This window comes from Echeneis naucrates, chromosome 9 (assembly GCF_900963305.1).
Source record: "Echeneis naucrates chromosome 9, fEcheNa1.1, whole genome shotgun sequence".
In the NCBI taxonomy this organism is placed as follows: domain Eukaryota; kingdom Metazoa; phylum Chordata; class Actinopteri; order Carangiformes; family Echeneidae; genus Echeneis; species Echeneis naucrates.
In genome coordinates this window covers 6,407,709-6,434,899 of record NC_042519.1, presented here as the reverse complement: position 1 = coordinate 6,434,899, position 27,191 = coordinate 6,407,709, and the positions used below count along the sequence as shown (strand labels likewise).

Below are 27,191 nucleotides of genomic sequence, written 5' to 3'. Positions count from 1 at the left end.
TTTTTTTTTTTAGTTCGAGTGTTTGTTCATAGTTCATAGGTTTTACAACACTGAAAGCATTTAAGGTTAAAATATTTCAACAGTCACCATTTAAAAAAGAATATAAAAAAAAACGAGTCTTTATTACCATACAGAATTTAAAAAAATAAGCGTTAGCCAATTTGGATTATAATTTTACGAGGTGTCCTGAAGGCTCCATCGTCCGTCGCCTGCCGTAGGTTTGCGCATGCGCATGCTCAGGCTGAGCTATGAGTAACTCCGGCAGATGGTCAGAAAAGTGAAGAAGATCATAATATACGAGCTCAGCTTCTGAAAAGACTGCACATCCACTGCACTGCTGTTGCTCTTTAGCTTGTTAAAGCTCTGAAAAAGCGACACGGGCTGACTTGAATCGTTACATGATCACAGCGGGTCGCTTGTAGTTTGTTTACACACACTTTTTTTTCATCCTGCGCACGTTGTTTTAGCTTGTTTTTGTTGTTGACAGAAACTTCGACATGTCATCGATGTTTTTCCGCAATGATCTTCTCACGTGTGAGAAGAGGTCTTTATAACTAATGGCATGGGATTTATCGACACCAGGGACGTGTCGTGGGATTATATGTTTGTTTGTGTTGGAAAATCCTCCTGAACGTGAACGCCTTTCTTCACTTGTTGTCCATGGAGTCTGTTGGGAAGTTTGAGTTCAACAGGAAAGACCTGATTGGACACGGGGCCTTCGCTGTTGTGTTCAAAGGCAGACACAAAGAGGTAATTTATAAATCTCCGGCCAACTTGAATTTGTCCGGTCTTTTGTTGATCTGCTCTGTGTAAAACTTTTTATTGAACCTTTTTTCAGAGACGTGACTGGGAGGTTGCTGTGAAGTGTATTAATAAGAAAAACTTGGCCAAATCCCAGTCTCTGCTTGGTAAAGAAATCAAAATATTAAAGGTAATAATCACCTGTTTTCCTCATTGACAAACATACTTCTCCAGTTTCCCTGAGTGACCTTTAAATAACATGTTTTATTCTCTAGGAGCTCAAACATGAAAATATTGTTGGCCTGCTGGATTATCAGGTGAGAACAGTTGGTCTCTCTCTCTCACACACACATACACATTTGCTAATGCCTGGTGGATAATGTAGTTTTTAACAGACCTACTAGGCCCCACTGACCTGACCTGGTCCCCCGAACTAGTTTGTGCTGGAATAAATTATTCTAAAACAGTGAAAATCAGGCTGAGTTTCAAGAAGCTGGTATAATCTCCTCAATGTGAACACTGTATTTATTTTTCTGTAAGGTGTTTCTCTGTATGTTGAAACACCTTTAAATGTAAAAGAAGTCACAAAGGGAATCAACCATTTGCTTGGAAGTGAGCTTGCATGAGTGTGTGTGCTCTTTCCTCCTCTCACCTTGCTGACACCTGCCATTCAGCCACGCATGGGATCAGTGTTTCAGACAGATGGCAGGGTGTAGCCGGCTAAACAATGGCTTGTCATGTCCCAGCAGGCATGCAACAGCACAAGAGGGTAATGACTTTAGATTGAGATGGTAGCGTGGTAATTCACCTGGCATCTGAACTATGTGTCCTCTCTGTTCCAGCAATACTTATCATGGTGTTTTATACGATAGTACAAGTTGTAAAAACAATGTCACTAATTTACCTGGTGAGTTAAAAGACAAGCAAAAGGCCCATTGCACCTCCCTGCTCTGGTACGTGAGTTTTTCCCAGCGGGGACATACAGAGTTCCTGGATGGAACAGGGGGCCAGAAACTACTGGCTGGATTTCTAGAAACGCTGCTGGTGATATGCCAAAATAAGCCAAAGAATTAGGTGTAGTCACATGATGGTAACCTGCAGCTGCTCAGACATTGATTTATTGTTGGAATGAAGCAGAATTATCGGTCTCCCTGCATGAAGTTAATCTGATTTATTTATCTCCTGTCACCAAATCAGGATTCTGTAGTTTACTTTGTGGCAATGCATTTCTGCTGCTAGTATTTCAGCAACAATTCTGCTGATAAATTATACTTTTTCTCACCAACAGGAAATTGGGGGATGTGTGTATCTCGTCATGGAGGTGAGTTGTGCTGGTAATGCCTCATCTTTTTTCCATGCAAATCACATTCACTGATTATACACCACTGTCAATGCTTCTATTAAGGCTTGGCTTCCTTGTCTTTTCAGTACTGCAACGGAGGTGACCTGGCAGAGTACCTCCACTGTAAGATTGCTACATCACAGTTTTATATAGCTCGCATGTCATTACAGTAATGTTATCCATTTCATTTGTGGTCAGCACATAAAGGTCGACATTGACATCAATCCTCACTGTTGCAATAGTGTCAGTCTGACAGTTTGGTAGTTATAAACATATTTTGAGCAGCTTACTTTGCTGGTGGGTTAGTGTGGCTTTTAAGAGGCTTGGCTAAGCTTTTTGAGTGTTTTGTAGGAATAATAGGATTTTGCCAGTACAACAATAGAATTCAGGTTTCAAGCTCAATCATGTCAGTGGGTAAGTTATCCCCAGTACTCCTGTGTTCTTAATCCAGATAACATTAAGACCCGCATCTTGGCTTCTGATCAAGATTTTTTTTTTTTTTTTCTTTTTCCACAATTGATGTAGAAGCCAGTAAAAAAAAATAACAGGTCAAAACTATTTTATTTTCCATGTCTCTGGCTTTCAGTCATGGTGGTGTGGCACTAAAAATTCACCCCCTCCTTAAGTTTCAAATTCATGTTTCAAAATACGATCACGTCATTGAGGATACTGGATTGATTTTTCAGAAGCTAAATATATGTGCTGGTGTCAATGTATCTATTTAAATTCTAATGTAATGTGATAGTCTAATTCTGCCATCATACCAGCAACTCTTATTTTGTAAACTGTTACTTCTGTGCTCCTGACAAAAAGGCACATCCAGCTATTTTCAGCACAACACACACATTCACACTCACACTTGGCAGGGTACACGGAGCACCCACATGACCTCACCCATCTGTCGCTCACTTATCCCCTGTGCTCCAGAGGAAAAACACTGTGGCTTGAAATACTCGACATCCTCAGAAGGAGGGCGTTACTCGAATGCCAGGTGGTATTCACGTTCGTTTCCAACAGGTCACAAACAAAATTCTCATGCTCAAAGTATGACCGCAGCAACACAGATGCATCTCCACCGTACATCATATTGGAATGTATGACAAGATCCTTTAAACAAATAAAATAAAACTGGTATTGATTGAGATCAACAGCTATATTTACAATGTTATTAATTTGCAGATTTTTTTTCCGTTTCAATCATTTGGTCCAAAATTTGTAAAAAATAAATAAAAAAATAATACAGTTTTCTGAAGCCCAAGTTGACACAGACACACAAAGGCATACTGTGTATATCGTAGTATAATAAGCGTAAATAGTTGTTCTCAAAAAGTAACTTAAGATATAGTTATAATTTGTCTCATAATCAGTTATCAACAAATTTTTTTATAATTTTTACTACTAGAATGAGCTGTGATAGGCTGCAATAACATTTTAACCAAGTGTACCATGTATTTTATGTAAAACATAACTTTTAAATAAAAATTGTATGTATATATTTAATTTCTTGTCAGTTTTTTAATCTTATTTATAGTGGCGTAAACTAAATAATTCTAATACTATTACTTTTTTCAATTTGGTTTATTTATGTTCTACTGAAACCTTTCATAATCTGCCATGCTGATTTATGTGTTGCATCCTGTTGTGATCCACAGCTAAGGGCACGTTGAGTGAGGACACCATCCGTGTATTCCTCCAGCAGATTGCTCAGGCCATGAAGGTCCTGCAGAGCAAAGGTATCCTCCACAGAGACCTGAAACCCCAGAACATCTTACTCTGTCACCCAGAGGGCCGCAGATCCACTTCCATCAATATCAGCATTAAGATAGGTAATGACCTCAACAGGCAGGGCATTAAAAAAAAGGTTTAAGGATGAAGGCAGAGGGATTTTATTTTTCATACCCAATGGGTATGCATGTATACAGGTACACACACCATCTCTGCTCTTTCTCTCATTCCTTAGCTGATTTTGGGTTTGCACGGCATCTCCAGACAGATACAATGGCAGCCACGCTGTGTGGCTCCCCCATGTACATGGTGAGTATTAGAGGTCTATTACTCTGGTTTCCTCGGCCAGCACACTGTAATGTCACCATGTCTCTAATTTCTAAGCTGTACTTGTCTTGCACAGGCTCCTGAGGTCATCATGTCCCAGAACTATGATGCCAAGGCTGATCTGTGGAGCATAGGCACTATTGTGTACCAGTGTCTGACTGGAAAGGCCCCATTTCATGTGAGCACACACACTTGCTGCACAAACACTGTAATGTCACTCATTTTAGTTGTTCAGATAAATGGATTTAGTACTTTGCCAAAATATTTTTGCTGCAGTCTCTTACCTAACTACAAACACTCATGGAATAGTTTTGCTTGAGCCCCTAGAACGGCGTGATTCAGTCTTGTCAACATAAAACTGTACAGGATACACCTTATTTCACAACACAGAAAAACCATGTGGCCATTGAAAGCCACCTGTCTGCCAACTGATACTCTCCCTGATATCCAATGTTGTTAGTTGGAAAATTAAGGAACACCTTGAGCACTTGCTAGGAAAGAGCCTTGTTTACCAATGGTGGGCACGTGGAAATGGCTGTGAGCCATTCAAGATGAAATATTGTTTCCCAACGCTTGGTATAACTTTCTGGTCCTGTGCACGGGGCTGCTCTGATGAAACCATTGAACTGATATTTGCAGATCGACTCATCTGTGATTCGTTTCAGACATGTGTTTATGTTTATTTTTTCCACCCCCTTTTATTCCCACGTATCAGCAGTAAGAGGAACATTGTGTTTCATGACCTTTTGTACCTGTTATTTATGTCGCAGTTTCCTTGAATGCGTTTTCCCTGAGAATGACGGGGAAGATTGAGTACTATTTTTGTCAGGCGGGTCAGTAAGTTGAGATCAGTCCAAGGGTCAATGTGAGGTCTGCTGATATTGACGATGATGATGATGATTTGTCCTAAGTGGGATTGTCACCCATATATTATTGCAATTATAAGGCAGAGCATTTCCTTATCATCTATTTAAACGATTGTTTGTAAGGGTGCAGCGGCTTGTATTTGCATATGTTGACATTTTGTGTGGAAGTTTAACTTGTGTGTGTTGTTTGTATAGGCCAGCACACCACACGAGCTCCGTCTCTTTTATGAAAGCAACAGGACCCTGTTACCCAGGTGAGTACATCTCTGCAGGTCCTCTCTCCAATGCACGTGTGTATGTAGAATAATGCACAGTATGCACTGGAAGATGGCAGGAGAGGCATGTAAATTGGCATCTGGAGTTTTCTGATGAATGACTGACATTAATCCTCCCTGTACACAAATGCATTTATGTGTATGAGAACGATCCTCAGAGTGCACATGGGATTCTTTACAAAACACAGATACACGCACACCCATTAGCACTCAGTAAATCCACAGGTTTCATACCGCCTCTATAAATAGTTCTAATGTGGAAAAAAATTATAGACGGCTGACAGGACAGATCATCCAGAACATTCTCCATCACCCACACAATTGAAAGTCCAAACAATTACACTACAAATGTAGTTTGTAATATATTTCTCAATGTGAGGTATTGTACATTTATTATGTGAAACTGTGCCTTTACAATCGGTTGCCTTGGCTGGTTATTGTAATTTTGAATGCTGAATCTTTGATGTACATAAGTGAGATATAGAAAACTGTTCAAAGGTATTTATGGATTGTTTGCTTGTTGCTTTCATGGTATACTCTGCCAGCCTGGATAGGGCTCCTAGCCATGCTTATCTTTTACACTGAAAAAGCTGGGTGATAAGTCGGGCCCTGTTTGGTGTAGGAGGCTTAGTTTGTTTTCTTGTCATTCTATATATAACCTGCTCCGAGCTGCCAGTTTGTGCCCTGCACGGCTATCATTTTCCACATGACCCACATAGTTCAACACAGACATAAACACACACACACACATACTCAGTCTGCACTAACTGCCATGATGGCTTGAGGTTTTGCACTGAAACTGTAAATTAGATTTTAAAAGTAATATATTTACAGCTCACTCTGAGCTTATAAAACGCAACTGACCTAAATATTATTTTTTGAAGGCCACAAAGGCCAGCAGCAGAATGCACAGAGAATATGTAATGATTGAACTCATCACTGATTCTCTTTCTTGGCTTTCACTCCTCGAATAAATCTTTGCCTTTTTTTCTACGATTTTATTTTTGACATAACTTGATATTGATAACAGTGTTATTAATGACAGTTAATCTAAACAGGTAAACTTTGTGTTTTCCCAGCATCCCCAAGGAGACTTCTAGTTATCTAAAAAACTTGCTGTTGGGGCTTCTGCAGAGAAATCACAAAGAACGGATCAGTTTTGGTAAGCCCCTTCCCTTCAACATACAGATTTCTCTACATAATTATATTCTTAAATTTGTCAAACATCTAAATCTTTAAACATGCAGATGAATTTTTCCACCATCCTTTCCTGGAGGCGAGCTCATCCACAAAGAAATGTATGTCATTTTTCTTGTGGTTTCTGTTTACCTAAGTATTAACATCTGTTTTTGCAGCCAGAGTCCTAACGCAAGCATATTTTGACAGGCTCTCCAGCTCCCATGCTCTCCTATCCCAGCTCGGGCTCAGGCAGTTCCTCCAGCAGCTTGTCCACATCCCATATGGCCTCACCTCAAGTATGTATTATTTTTGCTAGTTGGACTAATGGAATTCAAACTTTAATCTGAAATTTAAATACTCTGTACAAATATATTGACAATATAAATCCAATGAGTTTTTTAATTCACACTCAGCATTCCGATGGAGAGATGCACCGACTCCAGCCCAAAATGCGGTACTCGCCCACGCAAAATACCGCTGGCTTCCTGCTTAAAGAAATAGCCAATCAAAACAGTAGGAACACCTCATCTTATACAGATGACTACGTTATGGTACCTGCCCAATTTCCCAGTAAGTTGTCTGAGTCTCACTCTTGCCCTTTTTTGCTGCTCATGTTTTCTTCACATTAGCCTCTTAAACACACGCTATTTATTTTTGTTAAACTCTGACCGTAGCTATTTGTCTGCTTTGAAGGCGAGTACACATGTGAAGTGGATGGTGGGTCACCAATTGAAAGTTGCCTCATATACAGTGGGTAAGTTTTGCAAAACGACAAGAGAATAAAATAAAATAGACTCACAAAATCTTATCAATATCTCAGCATCAGGAAACCATTCCTCAATTGTTTGATTTTGTAAATGAACTGAAAACAACATAATCCTTGATATTTAACATAGATTTACAAATCTTTTTCTCTCTCTTTTTTTTTTGAATCCAGGTGCTCATTAGTAACTGAGAGAGGTCTTGTATCTGCAGAAAAGACACCTCCTCCCTCTCCTCTCCCACCCTCTCCCTCCAAGCCTGTAAGGTAGGAAGGAGTCAAGCTTATTTAGGTTTTGGTGGCTTGTAGTTGAACATGCTCAAAACCAGATGATGAATGTGAGCATAAATTCAAACAGTGTGCATCGTATATCTACTGAATCTACCTAATGAGAACCTGTGTTTGTTCAACATGGTGCATTAACTGCTGCTTTCTTCTGATTTATGAAGTCATCAAAAACACTGCTTGCAGCTCGTTCCTCTTTGTCTAATTCCTCGGCTTCCTATTTCATCCACCCAGCAAGCCTGTTGAATTCGCTGGCCAAAAATACAGCCGTTCTGTGCCCATTCCTGTCCCAACACAGATCCAAAACTACCAGCGGATGGAACAGAACCTGCAACCTGTTGGCTTGAACGGCTCCATCAGGCATGTGCTTATCCTTGCCCCTGGCTCTGTGTCTTATTATTATCTTATGCCTTTGTCTAACTCTGTCTTGTTTCATTCAGGGCCACCCTTTGCTGTGTAGGCAGCAGTGAAAGTTGTACAGCTCCCAGTCCTGGGTGTGTCGTCAACTGTTCAAGACTGGCAGCTGGAGGTGCCCAGCCACAACCGGGCTCCCCACAAAGTAGGAATTTTAATCAGCTTTTTTTTTCTTTTTTTATACCTTTAATGGGAATAGTTGTTTGTTTAGAGCAGCTATCTTGGTTACTCTCCGACATCTTAACACATGACTTGGGAATTTGTCAGTTTTTGGCATTGGTTGCTTGCTACTAGAAAATGTGGGTATTACCAAAAATAGCACAATCTGAATGCCATGTTCAGGACATTGCCAGAGTTGTTTCATAGTGACGTGTTGGTACTTGGTTCTGACTGTGCCCACTTTCCTTGTCCTGACTCATCTACTTTTATTTAAGTGTTTGACAACACCCAGAGAGCACGCCTCAGCTTGTTTCATTCTTTGTTGGTGCTTGCCTCAAAGAGACCAAAAGTGTGCACACTGACCTTATAAACAAGCCAGTTCACAGGTTTTTCTTGCTAATTATTTCATATTTCCATTCCTCTTTATTGTAGTGGGAACTACCCCAAAGATCTTAGAGCAGACTCTCCCCCTCAGCACAAGAACTGCACAGCTCACTGGCTCCCCTCACATGCGGGACACCTCCAGTCCCAAGGTCAACGTCTAAAACATCTATATTATTATACATAATCATTTTATATCTCTTGAAACCAAAAGACTGGTGAACTCATGCGGCAGATTGTTCTCAACTCTCATTTTCTCTGTCGCAGCAGCTTGAGTCAAGAATCCCCAATCAGATCAGGACGCTCCCTGACCTTGCCCCCTCTCCTGCCTCCCACAGCAACAACAGCAGAGAATCTGCCAATAAAAAAAGTATTTTTAAAAGGTCAGAGCCTTTTGATAGTATTATAAATTAAAAATATTTCAATTGTTTTTATCCAATAATATAATCATAAGATGTAGTGTGGAAGTAACAGTCACACAATACTGAGGATATGCTATCTAATAAAATGTCAAATGCTCTCTGGCTGTATTGAATGTCCAGCTCACCAAGTACAGGCAGGCTGTCTGACATGCTACTGAAGGCTGCTGTTGGAGCTCACCTGCTTGAGGAGGGAAATGATGAAAGCCTTAACTATGAGAAAGGCATGGATATAACAGGTATCAGTATAAATTTGTGTAAAGAATGCCAATCCCCTTTCAATACTTAGTGTTAATCTTTGTTTTCCAGCATTTAAGAGCATGTTGCTTTTGTTCTTGTGACAGATTCAAAAACATGAGTATTTAAGACAAGTTAATTTAGGTTTCTAAGTTCTGAAGACATTCGGTGAAAAAACGAATGAATAACATTGATGATATATATTGAAATAAATATAGGTTAAGTATTACACTATGTTCACAGTAGCTAAAAAGCTGTAATTTTGAGGTACCTACTTGGAGAGACCATGGCATTTACACCGCTGCAGTTTGCCGAGACTATTTTCCAAGGTCGACTTCAACTTTTTTTTTTTTTAATCTGCTCCTATAGCTCCACCTACTGGTTATAGTAGAGGGTTTCAGTGTGCAGAAAGCCCACCTCTTGCAGTCTTTACTATTGGTTCTCCATCCAAAGGAAACACTCCTCCCGACGGCATGATACCAAGGATCTTCTCAGGTAGGTGTTTTGACTACATTGAATATTGACTTACAGTTCAGGGCATTGATTTTAGCTTGTGTTGTAGAAGTTTTTGGAGAAGTTAAAGAAGCATATTTATGAGGGATCCTGTGAGGCTTGATTTTTAATTATGTACCTCTTTCTGTAAGTTTATATACACCACTTTGGCAAATTAATAACTCATATTTATCCAACTATTAAGTATTAAGTCCTGACTGTGGTTTTGTTAATCAGGCAAAATTACAGGTAATCTAGTGGGAGTGGTGAAGAAGACAGTGTAGGTCCTAGTATCTAAATGAAAAAAAAATCCAGAGAAAGTAGCCACCTAAATATTGTAGTCCTGAAATGAGTTATGTAACCCCTTTGCTCTTTGATCACTCCTGAGTTCAGATGTTCGGAGTCAACCTGTTTTTGTCTCAATTTAAGGCTCCCCAAGCTACATTCACTCAACTTGGCTACTTAACAGTCGCCTTCTCCAGAGAGGGAGCCGTAGAAACAGTGAGACTGAAGCCATGGATGCTACTCCACACAGCACTCTGGTCTTTCACCCTCCAGAGCTTGCTGAGGATACACTGATGGAGGTATGGTACTATGATTATGCTGTTTGGTGACGCTGTCAGGTTGTCATGGATGCTATTGTATGCATTTATATATGAATATAAAATAGCCTTATTAAGATTTCATGTGAAGAATTTCTCTGTTAACAGTTTAATTCGTTCTTTTCACAGCAAGCTCATACAGATGCCCTAAGTGATCTGCGTTTCACCTTGGCTTTTGTCCACTGTGTCATGGAGTTGGCTTCTTCTAAGGACACGGGACTGGATGCCATCAGTTGTCCAGATGTCTCCTTTCTAGAACAGAGCTTGGTGACAGATCAGATCAGCCTTTTGAGTAGAGAATGGAGGTAAGGGGCGTGAAACTTTATACATTCCGTATTGTACACGAGCTGTAATCCTTCAGAAGACTGAAATTACTTCTCTTTTTGATGTGCGTTTTTCAGCTACGCAGAGCAGCTGGTGTTGTACATGAAGGCTGAAGAGTTTCTGTCATCAGCATTACGCACTGCTAAAGACGATATCAAACAAGGCAGACTCCTCCCCTCTGCTACAGTCAAACAAGGTGAGTCTAGTGACCTCTGGCATTGATTGTTAGAGGCACTTTTAGTTTACTTAAAGTAAAAGAAATAAAAAAGAAAAGTAAAAAGAAAAGTCTAGTAAAAGAAAATACACTACAAAAGTCAGAGCATTATAGTCTAAAATATTTGATTAGTAGAATAGAGCAGGAGTAATTCAGATGGTTCTGTGATGTTTCATTTCTGTCTGTTAGCCTGATAGTGTGAATTTGCACTCACTGAGCTCATATTTATGAGCGTAATAAAATTTCCTTGCATATGGTATTTCCTCTGAGCAGTAATCAGGAAACTGAATGAACTGTACAAGAACTGCGTCACATACTGTCGCTCCCTCAACAATCGGCTGCAGACCTTCTTGCTTGACAAACAGAAGCTTATGGACCGCTTCAATGGTCTCACAGCAGAGAAGCTCATCTACAGCCACACTGTACACATGGTGAGATTGCCTCACAGCCAGCAATATTGATGTTCACTTCAAATCAGATCAGTAAACATCCCATATACTTCTCTGTTTATTCTTAATGTGTACGTTTTTATGCGTTAAGGTAAAGACTGCTGCTTTAGATGAGATGTTCCACTATGGCACAGCATCAATCCAGCGCTACCATAGAGCCCTTCTCCTGATGGAGGGTCTGTCCAGACTCATCACAGAGCAAAGAGACATTGAAAGCGTGGACAAATGTATGTGTCAACATGATTACATATAAACCTCAACACAGTATCTTAAATGATAAAATCAGATTGACATGAGTTCCCATGTGATCTTACATATGCCTTAATTCTATTTGATTCTTACCTGGATTCAATCTCTGTTTTGTTCTCAGGTAAGCAGTGTATTGAACGGCGCCTTTCTGCATTGCAGAATTAATTTTCTACATGAGCTCTTCAATTGCACTCACTTCTGGATTAGCTTGACTCATCCATCTCTTCCCTGTAGATGGATTCTCCTCGACTGTCAGCACACACAAGCACTTTGATCTTTCTTAAGGGAAGTGACCACTGGGGCATCTGCTCATGTCCTACCACCCAGTCTGTAATCTTTACATAAATGCACAGAAAAGACTGGAAGGTCCTGTTCTACACATAGTTTTTGAGGACATATTGTGTTATAATTGTTTGAATACTTTGATTAGCTCAATTTCCATCAGTATTTGTTTAGTTTTAATACATACTGTATATGTTATTGTGTTTTTTGTGTTTTGCACATAACATTATCAGATGAAATAATAACTGATTGCTGTACTTGAAGCAAATATTATTTGGTTTTTTTTGGTTTTTTTTCCCAGTGCTTGTACTGTGTAGCCTATATAGAAAAATGGCCAACACGCGATGCAATATTCTAAAAGAGATGACCAAATATTGCCATTGTGTAGCAATATCAGTACAACTGTGCCTGTGCTCTTTTGTGTATTTGTTTGCTTGTTGTTTTTTGTTTTTTTGTACATTTTTCATCACAGCATTGTATAGGCTGTGAAGGTAATGAAATGGCATTTTGTTTTCATAATCATTTTGTAGTGATAGTTGATTAGAGTACAACAGAATGTTTTAAACATTAGTTTTGCAACAGCTGATTCAGCATTACCTGATGGTGTAATCAGCCATGCAGTACTTGCTAACTGCATGCCACATTTCTTATGTTTTTCTGTGTAAGTGTGCACAGTAGATTTATTTTTATTCTTTATTCTACTTTTATTCTTTTTATTTTATTCTTCTTAGCTGTGCTACTTTTGGGTTTTGCATTGCAAGTTTGTATTTATGTAATAAATTAGTTTGTGTATTCATCAATACATGATTGTTGCTTATAGTACACTGGTTTGTTACAATTACAAAGCTAATATTTTATGAAAATGTGTGTGTAAAAAGAAGTGTGTTTCTGAAATTGCATTTTCTACTTTGATTTTATGCTGGTCAAATTTGCCAAAAAACACTGTATGATGAAAATAAATATTTATTGCTCAAACTGAATTCCGTTTCGGTTTGTTTGTAAAATGGGCGTCTGCGATGTCTTGTTTCGTCGGCGACAGTTAAATTACTGAAAATTGCAGAAATTAATCGTGAAAATCCATTTTAAGAAACGTCATCGCGTTACGCATTACCACTTCCTGGAGACGGAACCACATCCGGGTTACACAAAAGGTTGCCGCCGTCGCCATGTTGGTGAATGAAATTAGCTCCAAAACATTGACTAGCCGCTAGCAATATCGATATTTTATTTTTTCGCATAATAACATTTGTTACAGCATGTGACTTATTGTAAATATGACATAGGATTTATGAAACTACTACAGAAGTCCAGTTTCCTGTAAGTAACGTTGTTGGACCTCTAAAATATATTTATTGATTAGCAGCTGGCCTGCTACCAGTGACAAGCTAAATATCGTTACCTTTAGCTAGCATGCGTCCCGTATAAAGGGTCGTTTTTATTTTTGGAATAACACAGACAACATTGTTGTAGATTATTATGTGTATGTTCATTCTTTGATTGCAGTATATCTATCGCATAGCTTGTACCATACTTAATTTGTCTAAAATTTGTAAATGTATGTCTAATTGAAATGCTTGCGTTAGCAAACCGTCCCGGAGCGGTACTGGCCGTGGATGCTAACGTTAACGTCATGACAAACAATGAAACTGTAAACGAGTACCCAGAAAACGCTCTTTTTATATTTTCCGTGTGATCATGCATCAGTGGATGTGTCAGTGGATACTAAAAAAAACAACACGTCAGACAAGACTCGAGAAATTCTTAACGCTGCAATGTGCTGAAACAGGCCAATACTGAACGTATTTATCAGTATTGTCAGTAGTGATAACGATGTATCACCTTTGTTTTAAAGGAGGTTGACTTTGGGAGATTGACAGTGGTAAATTACTACAACTAAATTTTATAGCCGTCTTGATCTTTGATTTTATTACTTGACATTTAGATTATCAACGTTTAAACTTGCGCACACTTTTAAATTAAGGTTGTAAGAATATTGAGATTTACTTTTGAAACCACTGACTGCTTGTAAATTTGTTCGAAGCTTAAAGGTATTAGCCCCTGCTCTTTTGCCTTTCGTATATCATCTTTTACTAATGACTGTGAAAATACCAACTGTCAGATGTACTTCCTAGCAGCTGCATCTGTATGTTTTTAAAAATAACCAGGGTTATGTGTTTGACATTGGTTATATACATATATCAGTGTGATGTTTGTAATTGCCTTCATGAAAGAATCTAATGTCACAATTGTGTATGCCAATTTTTAGATATATACTTAATGGCACAATAATTTTTTCCTATCAAATCAATTGAGAGGTTGCTCTCTGATAGAACAGTCAGAAGGAAATATTTATTTTATGAAGAACTGACCATAACCTTAATAAATCAACAAATACCTCATTTATTATTTACAATGTAAAAATATAATGAAAATGATGAATTGGTATGAAGGAAGCACTAGCAACACCTTATCAACGCAGAGATAGATAGCAGTACAAAAAACTGCATCTTATTGAGACCCCAATTGAAAACTACAATTCATGCATTAATTTAAAATGTCAGATTGGAAGTATTGACTTATAGTAAAAACGTTGCATAACACTGCATTGGGGGTTTGCAATATTTGGGTGGACTTTTAGCAAAAGCATTCAGTAATTTTTTTTTTGACCATGTTCAATTGTTAAAATTCACTTATTACTATGCTTTCGTCTTCATCTTTTTTTTTCCAGATTATTGTGTTTAGACATAATAACAGTAACACGCAATGCACCATGGAAGTGGTTCGCAGAATATGCAACGGCAGCTCCAGAGATCCAAGTCTGTCAGTGGGGCTGAAGCTGAGGAGCAGCAGCAGCAGCAGCAACAGCCGCCTAACATGGCAGCTACACAGCAGCAAGCTACAGTTAACCACCCCCAATCTCCTGTGACCACATTTTCCACTGCTGCCAGCCCTTCTGCCCCCCAATCACCCAATTATCAGATAATAATGAGTCGTAGTCCAGTTACTGGCCAGAACATGAACATCACTTTACAAAATGTGGGGCAAATGGTGACTGGTAATCAGCAGATCACCCTAACCCCACTTCCCATCCAGAACCCAGCATCTCCTGGCTTCCAGCATACTACACCTCAGTGGAGGTTTGAGCATGCTCCATCATCCTACATCCAGGTTACTTCACCTGTGCCCCAGCCCATGCAGCCCCAAAGTCCCACCCAGCACAGCCCTGTTCCTTTACAAGGTGTTAGGCAAGGAGCACCTGCAGCTGCACTGGGTGTTTGTGGACAGAGTCCAACACGATTTGTTGAAGCTAGTATGTTAGTTCGACAAATCAGTTTGGGCAGTCCATCAGGAAGTGGCCACTTTGTATACCAGGATGGTACAGGACTGGCCCAGATTGCCCCAGCCACATCTGGCCAAGTACAGCTGGCTCCTGCAGGAGCCCCTGGCTCTGTGAGGGAACGCCGACTCTCTCAGCCTCACTCTCAGACTGGAGGCACCATCCACCACCTTGGACCTCAAAGTCCTGTGGCCACTGGTACTGCTCTCCCCACTCTCGGCAGTCCTGGTCATATCACCACTTCCAACCTACCTCCACAGATAAGCAGCATCATACAAGGACAGCTGGCACGCCCTATGATATTTGAGAAGACACAACAGAGTGTGACTCCTGGTTCCACAACCACACCAACTTTCAGTATACCCTCTTCCATTCCACCATCTAGCCCATCCCTCACCAGTCCACCTCAAGGGATCCCCAACAATCCTCTTGCGCCCACCAGCGTGGCTATGGGCACTGTGAAGAAAGTTCCTAAGAAGTTAGAGGAAATTGCTCCTTCTACTCCAGAGATTGCCCAGCTGAGGAAACAATGTTTGGAGCACCACAATAAGAGAATGGACAGCCTCAAGGAAGTATTCAAAGAATATTTGATTGAGCTATTCTTTCTGCAGCACCTCCAAGGGAACATGATGGACTATCTAGCTTTCAAGAAGAAGCCTTGTGTGCCCTTGTATACTTATTTGAGACAGAATGACTTGGACCTTGAAGATGAAGAGGAAGAAGAAGAACAATCTGAGGTCATAAATGATGAGGTATTGTACTAGCTGGCTCATAGTGTGAAAGCCAGTAAATATTTTACAAATATAAAACTATATGCTTTTTTCTTACCCAATTATTATTTTGCTTCTTTAAAATGTGTGTCCTTTTTCAGGTAAAGGTTGTCACTGGGAAGGATGGCCAAGCAGTGACTCCAGTTGCCATAGCAACACAACTGCCTCCTAATGTTTCCGCAGCTTTCTCTGTCCAGCAGCAGTTTCAGGTGAAGAGGAAAAGCTTGTTTTATGCACTTATTGCAATAACATTATCAATAACTATGTTTTTAAATTTCTAATTAAAATCAATCTTGTTTAAGTGGAAACCCATCAATAATTCATTGAGAGGTTATTTTCACAGGGGCATCAAGGGGCTGCTGCTGGCACCATTACGAACCCTGGAGACATGGATGCCTTTAAGAGGCAACAGGCTATGGTGCAAGCAGGTAGGGCAAGGATCGTAGACTCCAGTCTCTCTTATGTTTCTTTGTTTCCTCCCCGTTTGCTTTGTTTTCTGTTTGTTTTCTTTTCTCCCTCTAATTGCTTCTGCTTTTAGATATTTGGCATCCTCTACTAGCGCTCTGTGTTGAAGTCTTAACCCGAGGAAGGCGAGGTGACCTGTAAGGTCTTCAGAAGGTCATTGCTCTGTGCCGAGTGCTTTTTTTTTTTTTTTTTTTTTGCGTTATGAGGGTATTGTGTGTTTTAAATCCCAGATCAGGCTAAGAGGTCCCGGATTGACGTTGGTCGCCATGGGCTGATTTTCCAGCATCCTGGTGTAGCTCCTTTAGGATCACCTGGCGTTCCACTCCAGCAGCTTATGCCAACTGCGCAAGGTAGGAGTGCTACTACCAGGCCGTTCTTTGTTCTGTTCGATGCTGCTGGACGTATTCCCTTCCTCAAACTAAGGAGATTATAAAAAGTGAATCACAACATTCATCTTCTATTAAAAAAAAAAAAAAAAAAAAACTCCAAGCAGCATCAACAAACAGATCTTCATCCATCTGCTGGATTTCGCAGCAATCCACAAGAAGTTCAGGCTTAGCTGTATCAGCAACAGCACTCTCTGTCAGGATAAATGGGGAAGAAGACAGTCCAAGTCTGAAGAAGAGTAGCCACTCAATGGGAAGATGCCATGTCTTATGATTTTCCTTTTTTGTTTTAACTATTGATCACCCGTCGTTATCCATCTCTTCTTTTCTGAAGTTTGTTCTTGTTAGTCGTCTATGTTTGGACAGACCTTCCCGTGCTGATGGATTATCATCTAATTTGGAGGTGGATCACAGAAAGTGGGAACCCTGTGTGAACAAATTCCCTTTCCAATGGGTTTTGCTTGTTTTCCCATTTTATGAATCCACGTGTCATGCTTCCTTTTGGTTTCCCATCATCATCCCTTTACGTCTTTTTGTGCGACTGTCCATCTTTGCATCATCAACAGGGATTCAAAATCATCTTGATGTCATACGTTGCGTCTTCAAGAGTTTCTTTATTTATCTCATGCTCACATTTAGTTGATTTTCTTCCATGTTATTTCATGGCATTTTGTTCTGACTTGGCTTCTTTCCCTCAGTCTAAGTAGGAGGGGAATCATGTGGAGGAGTTGTGTTCACGGCACAGGTTTTTTGCGATTGTGGTGAGTTGGGTGTGTCAGGGCCAGGTGTTGATGGCGTCTAGGCAAGGTGATGTGACGTGCAGGGAGGTAAGGCAGGTGCTGCTTTAGTGTGCACAGCTCTGCTCATGCCTGCTGTCTGCAAGACCCCATGTCTGTCCTTTTGCTCATCTCTGCTTTGTCGCTATGTGAGGCATTCAGATGCCTTGGTTACCACTAGAATAACATTGCTCCATGCATGCCAAACATATGGTGTTTTTGTCAGTGTTCGCTCTGTATTTTTATTTCCCCTTTCTTCTCCCTGTCTCTTTGCTTTGAGAAGTTATTTCTTTTCATTTTCCTTTGTAACATTTCTATTTTTCCTCTTTAGAACCTTTCTTATTGCATGTATAATTTTTGATGTTTTTAACCACGTTCTCTCAACATTTGAAATGCAATGTTTTGGTTTTGCATTAATCAAAGTAGTGTTTTATTTGAGAGACATTTAGATTCTCACATTGATTTCATTTCTTCTGTAATCATTTTGCTGTATGAGTTTCATTAGTTTCCGCTCTGATCATCAGGAAGTAGTGTACCACTGTTGATTCATACAGTATCTCTAGTTCATTAACACAAGGTTCCAAGGAGCTGATGCTCAAATTCATTCAATCACTTTAAAACGTAAAAGTACTATTTTACTATAATCTTATTAGCTTCAAAAGATGTAACTTGTTAAAAGGGGTCTCTCAAATATTTATATTAAGGGAAAGCTACCAAACATTAATGATATTTTTTTTTATAAAACACTTCAGATGACAATCTTGAAAACTTGATTTTTAGTATCTTTCTTTGTGTTACTTTCTATACCACCCCTTTGTATGTCCTATACTTTGGTTACTACATGTACAGGCGGAATGCCGCCTACTCCTCAAGCCGTCCAGATTGCAGGACAGAAGCAGAACCAGCAGCAATATGACCCATCCAAAGGACCTCCAGTGCAGAATGCAGCCAGCTTGCACACCCCTCCTCCCCAGCTTCCTGGCAGGATGCCCCAAGGTGCCCTCCCTATGGCAGGCTTGCCTATCACACTCTCTCAGCAGGCTCAGTTAGTGGAGAATCCAGCTCAGCCTGGTGGTCAGCTTCAGGCACAGGTGAAGGTGCAGGCAGCTGGGCCTGTCCTGGCTACAGTAAACCCCCACACACAGCTCCAGGCCCAACTGCAGCAACAGATGCAGCCGAGTCTTCATCTTCAGTTGCAGCCTCAGCAACAACAATCCCAGGCCATACTACAACCTGGACAAGCGGTCAGTTTATACAAAACCACTGAAGTTTTCATCCACATTTGTGTCTAATTGGCTATGTTTAAATTCGGCTTGTAAATACTTTGCCTTCTGTTCATTGTAGACGGTGGCACTTGCTCGTCCAGGAACAGAGTCAAACCAGCCAGTTCAGAGGATCATGACCAACTCAGTACCCATGACATCCATGTCTTCTGCTTCCCTTGCTGCTCCGAACTCCACTACAACCCCACATACTGCAAGTCCTCTCCGTCCTATCGGATCTAACGTCAATCCCAGCACCCAGTCCAAACTGTCTGGAACTAATGGCATATCCACAGTCAAAGTTGGTGGCTTTGGTCAAAATACAACCATGCTGTCCTCACAGGAGGGTTCTCAGGATAAGCAAGTTGAGCAAGCCAAATTGGTGGGTCCCCAAACACATTTTATATCGTTTGCTTGGATGTCTGCTAATTTTTGAAAGTTAGTGCTTCTGAATGTATGCTTAAAATTATGATAGAAAAAGTAATTGAAATAATAAAAAATGTTTTACTTTTATTTATTTATTTTTTTTACATTATTGCTGTTTCAGGATTCTTCCCTTCCACTTAACTTAAACTTTTGTACTTTACTGTAATTTACTATACAAAAGTATTCTTGATTTCTGTTATCGTGATGCATGATGTTTTTATTTTTCAGGAGAGTCAAGTGCATCAACGCATCTCTGAGCTAAGGAAAGAGGGCCAGTGGTCAGCCAGTAGACTCCCCAAGCTTGTGGAAGCCTCTCGCCCAAAATCCCATTGGGACTACCTTTTGGAGGAGATGCAGTGGATGGCAGCTGACTTTGCCCAGGAGAGAAGGTGGAAAGAAGCTGCTGCTAAGAAGGTATGACTAAGATTAAGTCAACTAAGAGTAATTCAAGGGAATTACAAATCAACACAGCAAAGGAAAAGACATTGACATCTAATGATAAAATCGTATAATGTGTCTCCCACAGCTTGTTCGCACGTGTGCCCGTTACCATCAAGAGCGTAAGAAAAGTGAAGAGAGATCAAAGAAAGAAAGGGAAGGTAATCTTCGTCACATTGCCAGCTCAATTGCCCGAGAAGTGGAATTCTTTTGGTCAAACATTGAGCAGGTTAGTTTTCTTTATAAATTAACTGTTCTTGATGATTAAACCTTTTCATCGTTACTCTATTTTATGATCTATATTATTTTCCTTTATTTGTTTTTTTTTTTTTTTTTTTTTTTCTCTCTCTCAGGTTGTGGAAATTAAACTCCAGTTTGAAATTTATGAAAAAAGGCTCAAAGCGCTAAGCTTACAAAAAGCTTCAGGCAAGCGTATGTCCCACTAAGCATTTATCAAAACTAAAACAGAAATTTTTTCCTCTATAAATGATTTTTCACTTTTTCATTTATACAATAACCAGATTTCTATTTTATATTACTTATTTTACAGTACCTAGCCAATCAACAGGAGAGAATGCTGATAAAGAGGTAAGCCTTCATGGATAAAGTAATAGAAATGCATATTATGCATCTTGGATATACCTCTAATCTATGGTTTGTTTTTTTCTTTTTATAGAAGGTCACTGCAGCAACAAAAAGAAAATCAAGTTCATCCTTGGTTGATGCAGATGGTATGTCTATTGAGGTTCATACTGGGATAAAAACATAAAAGTAGCACAAAGAGGCCTCACAGGTAATGTTTTAAAGTTACTGCTACCTTGCAAACATCAGTCTGCAAAGTCACGGCACACAGACAAAGAGCTTGTCTCTCTTTTTAATGATGGAAAAAACAAAACGCAAAATAGGCCATCAGGTTCTGATGTCCCTCTCCCTCGATTCCCCCCCCCCATTCTTCTTTTGGGACCCTATGTTCAACTTCACTAATTAATAGCAGTCCAACTCAAGGTGATGTACCCATTGGTCTTAAATGTTCAATGGTACAACATTGAACAAAGCACCTGTTCTGGAGACCTTTCCTCTTATTTTCAACCCATGTCTAGGCTCCCTTTTATTAATTTTTTGTTTTTTTTATAGTAAGTAGTATCATTACAGGTGCAGCCATTTTTGACTCACACAACATTCTTGATATTCCAGTTTAGGTTTAAAACTCTTTACAGTATGGAGTATGCTCTTCTGAGTGTTCTTAATGATATTTTATTAGCTACTTATTCTTGTGCTCTAGATCTATTGATATTATATAGTACACCATGACATCCTCCTCTCATCAAGAGCACTATGTGGGCATCATAGGTAAAGGTCTACAGTGGTTAAGGTTATATCTCTGTGATAGAAGTTCTTCTGTGAGTTATAGTGAATTTCAATCGTCATCGATCGTACCCCAAACTTCCTTTCATGGCGCCTTCCTTTTCACCTTATATCTGCTCTACCAAAGGTCTTTTTATAAAAAAAAAAACATGGCAAACTCCTTTAAACCCATGTTGATATGTCTCATCGACATCAGGGCTTGGCTGGCTTTGATTTTTTTTTTTTTTTTTTTTTTACATTTCAATGACAGTGAAATTAAGGTCATTATGTTTGGACCTAGCATTCCTGGTACTGCACCTTCAGACCTAGACCCCTTGAATCATAAGTAAAACCCATGGTAACTAACCCTAACCCAAGGGATTAAAATTGGCAGCTAAAAGTGGGCACGGATTAATTCTTTGGTCAGGTTTAAGCCCTGTCAAGCTCTGCTGAAGTCTGATGAAGAGCCACTTATTTGAATCAGGTTTGTTGGAGCAGGCAAACGTCTAACACATGCTCCTTCCAGGACCAGAGTTGGTGACCCCTGCCCTACAGATTAATGGTCCCCAACACTTCCATTCTTTAAACTCACTTGTTTCGCCTGACTTTTTAAAAGCCAACATCAGAATATTTTGTGCTTTTTTGCTACCTTGTTTTTATTGCTGCTTTCATGATGTCTTAATTGTTTTTTTTTTTTTGTGATTTTCTGTTTTTCTTTCTCCTGTGTGTTATAGTCTGTTATCATATAGATTGACTGGAAAGCACTTTGGTCAGCTCTGTTGTTTTAAATGTACTCTATAAATTTGGATTGAAATGAACTGGAAACTAATTTATGTCATCTTTTAATTTGACTTTTTTTTCTGACACAGATGAAGAGAGTACCATAGAAGAACAGGAAGCAATCGAGGGGGAAGCAGACCACAAAACAGAGTTGGTTGACCTTGCCAAAGATGGTACTTGTGTACTTTTGTTCTATCCTATCCAAATGTCTTGTGCTATTCTTTGCCACTATTTTTTAGCATTCCCCTATTCACAGCATACAGTATATTCAAAAGATCAATAAATAAGCTTTTATTTTCTCAAATGTTTCTTATCCAACATTTTGTACTGATTCATGTGCCAACAATAACCTTATGAGAAATTAATATTACTAGAAAGAGGCAGAAATTGTCTTCATCAATATGTACATTATGTGAAAATGATATATAGTTTTCAACAAATTTGAGTTGCTAATATAAAATCTTATATTATTGATTTATTTATTGCTGTTTAAGTGAATATAACGTGCAAGCGTCCAAATTACTTCTCTCTCTGTTTTTTTCTTATTTAAATGCTTTTGTGTTTGGCTTTTAGCTGAGATGCCTCTGGATGCTTTGATGAAGCAATATGCTGGTGCCTATGTTGATGGCTTTGAGTGGCCTCAGCCAAACCCGCATAGTGATGAGGATGACATGGAAGAAATTGAAGGTGCCTTTGTTATTGGAAAAACAGATTCTCAAATTCATCATACCTATTTTAGGCATTGATTGAGAATGATCTGGTTCTAAAATAGTTGATATTCTTGGTTTTGTAGAAGGGGAGAGTCCTACGGGAAGTCCACCTGAAGCAGTGTTGATTGACTCTTTGCTTAGTGTGGACCAGTACCGTAGTGCTGACAAAGCCACTTCATGTGACACTGATGGAAAAACGGCCAGAGACATAGCTGAAGTGGCTGCTGCCACAGAGCTCATTTTGCCCAAGGGCAGCTTCAGGACAACTTCTTCAGTAAGAAACATACATGCCTAAATTAACAAACACATCAATTATAGGCTTTCCTTTTTATTTTTAACCAAAAATGTATTTGTTAGACTCGCAGCCCAGCTCCTTTTCTACTGCATGGATCGTTGCGAGAGTATCAACAAATTGGTGTGGACTGGCTGGTAAACCTTCACAAAAAGCACCTTAATGGGATTTTGGCTGATGAGACAGGTCTTGGGAAAACTGTACAGACAGTGGCTTACATGGCTCACTTAGCCGGCCAAGAAGGTACGCCTCTGTTGAGAAATATATGTGTGAATTTTTATTCTATGACTTTATATTTTCTCTAATATTGAATATTTTTTCTCCACAGGCATATGGGGACCCCACCTTATTGTCGTAAGGACAAGCAAGTTGCTAAGTTGGGAGGTTGAATTCAAGCGCTGGTGCCCTGGCCTTAAGATCCTTCTGTACTTAGGCAACAGAAAGGAGCGCAGATTGAAGAGAATGGTACTATTTGCTGTATTAAACAACATACATGGATGCCATATCATGTTAAGACACAATTTCATAATTACATTTAATCATGTTATTGATCTACAGTGGTGGGGAGAAGCCAACAGCTTCCATGTATGTGTGACATCATACAAGCTGCTCATGAAAGACCAGAGTCATTTTCTCAGGAGAAGGTGGAGGCACCTGGTCCTGGATGAAGTACAGCTCATAAAAAACATGACTGAGAAGCACTGGGAAACAGTCTTTGCTCTCAGAAGGTGAGCTGGGTGATAACTGCTTTATTCATTTCAGATTTGAAGAATCAGGTTAATAATTTTGAACAGTATTTTTTTCTTGTAGTCTGCAATGTGCAAGTTTGTAACATCACTCCAAATATTCTGACAAGATGCGTATTTATCTTCCAGTGAGCAGAGGATACTTCTTATCAACACTCCTCTACAGAATACTCTAAAGGAATTGTGGACAATGATTCACTTCCTTTTACCGGGAATCACTAGGCCCTATTCTGACTTCCCTGTTAAGGCTGGCACAGACCAGAACCAGGACTACTGCCACAAACTGGTCATTCGCCTGCACAGGGTATAGAACCAGCAAAACCCTCCATCTTCTAATTGCTTGATGTTATAGGACATTCAAATTTAGAAACATAATTGGTTTATGTTGCTCAAATGCATACATATAAAATCCTCTCATTCCTAACTGTAGATGATCCAACCTTTCATCTTGAGACGCTCCAAAAGGGATGTGGAAAAACAGCTGCCCAAGAAGTACGAGCACATCCTAAAGTGTCGTCTCTCCAGTAGACAGAAGAGCCTTTATGAGGACATCCTCACTCAACCAAGGTGAGATATTTCCACATTTGTTGCATTACATCGAGTTATGAATGTAAGGTTTCTCTCCCTGGCATGGAGTGACATTTAATAATCACCAGAGATGCTTTCATAGTAGCTGCAGTTGAAGCCATTCTAAGAATGATTCTACTTGCACATGCCCAACAAATGTGCACTTCTTTACTGGATCTCCTTACATAACTTGAGTAGATATAGCATTTAGTATTTAAACTTCTTACCTCTTATTGCACTAAAGACTGTCCTGTTGTCTCTTAATAATAAAAAGCAGATTAAAGAATCTGCCAAAAAAAATTTTAAACAGTAATATTTTTCCCAATGTTGCATATGTTTGTTTCTTTTGTAAGTGATCCTTTTCCTCAAAAGATTGCTTTCCCTCAAATGTTTTAAATGGATAAACTCTTTCCACCGTTACCACAAACGATTATTATCTTGAACAAATTAGTTAGTTTATAAAAGCGCCTCTTGTGGAGGCAATTAAGAATAGTTTGGAAGAAACAGTCTATCCCCAGAGCATGGTGTAGCACAGGAGGTGTTCTTATTCCAAAGGAGAAGGAGTCTTCAAACCTGAATCAGTTCCGTATGATCTCTCTCCTGAATGTAGAGGGGAAGATTTTCTTTAGTGTAGTTGCACAGAGACTAGCTAGTTCTTTAGAAAGGAATAGCTTAATAGATACTACAGTACAGAAGGCAGGAATACCAGGTTTCGCAGGGTGTTTAGAGCACACTAGCATGATTTGGCATCAGATTCAGGCAGCCAAGAGTGAGAAAAGAGACTTGCATGTGATAGTCTTGGACTTAGCAAATGCTTTTGGGTCAGTGCCACATAGCCTTATTTGGGAGGCGTTTGACTATTTTAGAGTGCCTGGAGTAGTTGTCAATTTAGTAAGAACATATTTCCAGGATATCAGACTATATTTAAGTGCAGCAGGTTTTACAACAGTTTGGCAGAGGCTAGAAATAGGCATGATGGCAGGGTGCACAATGGCAGGTGGTACAAGGCAGATTTGCATGCCGGACAGGTAGTGCAGTTTAGGATGTTGCTTTTATCTGGGAGTAAACACGTGGTAGTTAGTAAGATGGTTCCAAACCCAACCAAGGGGAGAAAATGAAATCCAAGAATGGCAGTGCAGGAAGCAAAAGCCAATCTTAGGCATACAGAGATTGTCGGTAATGTACAGATAGGCCGAGGAGGCTTAGAGCTTGGCCTAGGCAAACCGGTGTGGAGTAGATCAGGTCCCAAAGAAAAGAGAAAGCTAGTTGTGGAGCAGGTTTGTAGACAGGAGGAAATATTAAGGAGTGCAAAGGCAGTGGCTCAGTCTAAGCAGGGGCAGTGGTTGAACTGGAAAGGTGTAGAGAAGAAAGAGCTGTGGAGTATGGAGGAAAGTAGTATTAGATTTTTGATTGGGGCACCGTATGATGTATTGCCAACTCCCCAGAACCTAAAACTCTGGGTAAATGGAGACCCGCTATGTTTGTTGTGTTCAGGTACCGCAACTCTAAAGCACATGTTGTCAGGTTGTAAGGTTAGTCTGTCACAAGGATGGTATACGTGGCGACATAACCAGGTTTTAAAAAGCTTAGCTGCAGGCAAATTTAGGAAGGTCTAAGGCAAAGAGAGTTGCAATTCAGTTTGTTCAAGAAGGAGGGAAAGTTAATAAGATAACAAGGAGGCAAGGCAGCTTAGAGGATGCCAGTGACTGGGAGATGCAGGTAGATTTAGAAGGAAAGCTTGTTGTTCCCCAGGAAATAGCCTGTACAAAGCTAAGACCTGATATAATTTTGTGGTCGACGAATAGTAAGAGAGTATATTTCATAGAGCTGACTGTGCCGTGGGAGGATTCAGTTGAAGAAGCATATGAAAGGAAGAAGCTCAGGTATGCAGAGCTAGGTAATGATGCTGAGCAGTGAGGATGGAAATGGTTAGGATTTGTCCAGTGGAAGTAGGATGTAGAGGGTTTGTAGCCAGATCTGTTGTTGCTTTGTTGAGGAAGGGGACAGAGTGTGAGGAAAACAGTCAAAGAAATGTAGGATGAGGCAGTAAGATTCAGTCAGTGGATTTGGATTAAAAGAAGTAATAGTAGCTGGGGGCCCAACAGGGGGAGCTCTTAAGATAGGACTCTAGGGAGAAGCAGAGGAAGAAATCCAGGAAGAGGAAGTGTATTTAAGTGGAGGGTGTGGCCTGTTTGAGCCTTTTTGACACCAGGCGGTTAGTCCAGGTGAGTTGGCCTGTATTGGTTTGATTTGGTTTGGTTATAGGACTGTCCAGATGAGTTTGTTTGCTGAATCTGCTAGTGTAGCTTGTCCTTCACCTCCTGCACCCTCTATACTTTCATGTCCCCTACCCGAACCAGGGTCTGTATCCCATCCCTACTTTTATCTCCACCTCTTCTATTTCTCCCCCCTACCCGAACCAGGGTCTATATCCCCACCCTGCTTTCGCTGGTGCAGTTGGTGAGAGGTCAGAATAGTTGACAGTAGTGCTGTTTGATATAGTTGTCTTTGTGTGAGGAGCGGTGATGGCTGGCATTAGGGGAGTGACTCTGGGATGCCAGTGATCACTGTTTAGCCTCCTGGAGGTGTTGTGGGCCTAACTAGACGAAACACCAGTGAAATGAGGTTCCCACCTGATGACCCCAAAGACATGTTAGCTATCACTGCTCACTGGCCTAGTTAGATATTGTCTGTAGGGCACATAGGCAGGGCAAAGTTCGTTGTAATGGAGTTAATCACTGAGTCTGGTCCATTTTTTGTTGCACAAGTTTTTGTGTTTACTCTAAATAAAAGGAAATACCTTTTCATGGATGGAAGATTGAGAATCATGATGTGCATGTGTATTAATATTGGTTACTTCTTTCTTTGTCAGGAACAGTTTTTCATAACGGTCTCTTCTGTTTGATCATGTGTCCCTAGAGCTCAGGAAGCACTAAAGACAGGCCATTTTGTCAGCGTGCTTCAGGTCTTGATGCAGTTACAGCGAGTGTGTAACCATCCTGAGCTGGTTGCGCCCAGAGAAACCAGTAGCTCCTACTTCTGTCACTCCCTGCAATACAATGTTCCATCACTTGTGCTGGGGGCTCTTCAGAATGACCCATCCAAGGTATGTGCCTGTATTGTTTTGGAATAGCTTTTGGAAGAATAGTGATAATTTCTCCTGTAGAGCT

General features: G+C 40.0%; 2 protein-coding genes across 3 annotated transcripts in view; both read left to right on the top strand.

Moving 5' to 3' along the window:
* The first annotated feature begins 256 nt into the window (after positions 1-256).
* On the top strand, positions 257-12,690 carry ulk1a (unc-51 like autophagy activating kinase 1a). Of its 2 annotated transcripts, none has more exons than XM_029510285.1 (27): positions 257-750; positions 839-931; positions 1,017-1,058; positions 2,030-2,062; positions 2,170-2,206; positions 3,736-3,909; positions 4,044-4,117; positions 4,212-4,313; positions 5,197-5,255; positions 6,356-6,438; positions 6,524-6,574; positions 6,663-6,751; positions 6,869-7,025; positions 7,149-7,209; positions 7,393-7,482; positions 7,735-7,860; positions 7,941-8,059; positions 8,506-8,606; positions 8,725-8,837; positions 8,997-9,112; positions 9,480-9,605; positions 10,032-10,186; positions 10,334-10,509; positions 10,606-10,724; positions 11,016-11,173; positions 11,283-11,418; positions 11,562-12,690. In XM_029510285.1, exons 1-27 carry the CDS (start codon positions 661-663, stop codon positions 11,603-11,605), a joined length of 2,724 nt encoding a protein of 907 aa, XP_029366145.1. In that variant the 5' UTR covers positions 257-660; the 3' UTR covers positions 11,606-12,690. The 2 variants fall into 2 exon arrangements, with proteins under 2 accessions (XP_029366145.1, XP_029366144.1); XM_029510284.1 differs by having other exon boundaries at positions 8,722-8,837.
* Positions 12,691-12,885: 195 nt separating this feature from the next.
* Positions 12,886-27,191, top strand: part of ep400 (E1A binding protein p400) — a 30,133-nt gene continuing 15,827 nt past the window's right edge. Inside the window, exons 1-20 of the mRNA XM_029510489.1 lie at positions 12,886-13,039; positions 14,451-15,811; positions 15,931-16,038; positions 16,173-16,257; positions 18,306-18,700; positions 18,801-19,100; positions 19,373-19,558; positions 19,671-19,811; positions 19,936-20,014; positions 20,133-20,170; positions 20,259-20,313; positions 21,796-21,879; positions 22,280-22,393; positions 22,500-22,690; positions 22,774-22,951; positions 23,037-23,173; positions 23,267-23,436; positions 23,584-23,758; positions 23,885-24,021; positions 26,941-27,127. Of these exons, the coding sequence (XP_029366349.1) occupies positions 14,486-15,811; positions 15,931-16,038; positions 16,173-16,257; positions 18,306-18,700; positions 18,801-19,100; positions 19,373-19,558; positions 19,671-19,811; positions 19,936-20,014; positions 20,133-20,170; positions 20,259-20,313; positions 21,796-21,879; positions 22,280-22,393; positions 22,500-22,690; positions 22,774-22,951; positions 23,037-23,173; positions 23,267-23,436; positions 23,584-23,758; positions 23,885-24,021; positions 26,941-27,127 (4,086 nt within the window). The 5' untranslated portion in view covers positions 12,886-13,039; positions 14,451-14,485. The remainder of the gene's footprint in view (positions 13,040-14,450; positions 15,812-15,930; positions 16,039-16,172; positions 16,258-18,305; positions 18,701-18,800; positions 19,101-19,372; positions 19,559-19,670; positions 19,812-19,935; positions 20,015-20,132; positions 20,171-20,258; positions 20,314-21,795; positions 21,880-22,279; positions 22,394-22,499; positions 22,691-22,773; positions 22,952-23,036; positions 23,174-23,266; positions 23,437-23,583; positions 23,759-23,884; positions 24,022-26,940; positions 27,128-27,191) is intronic.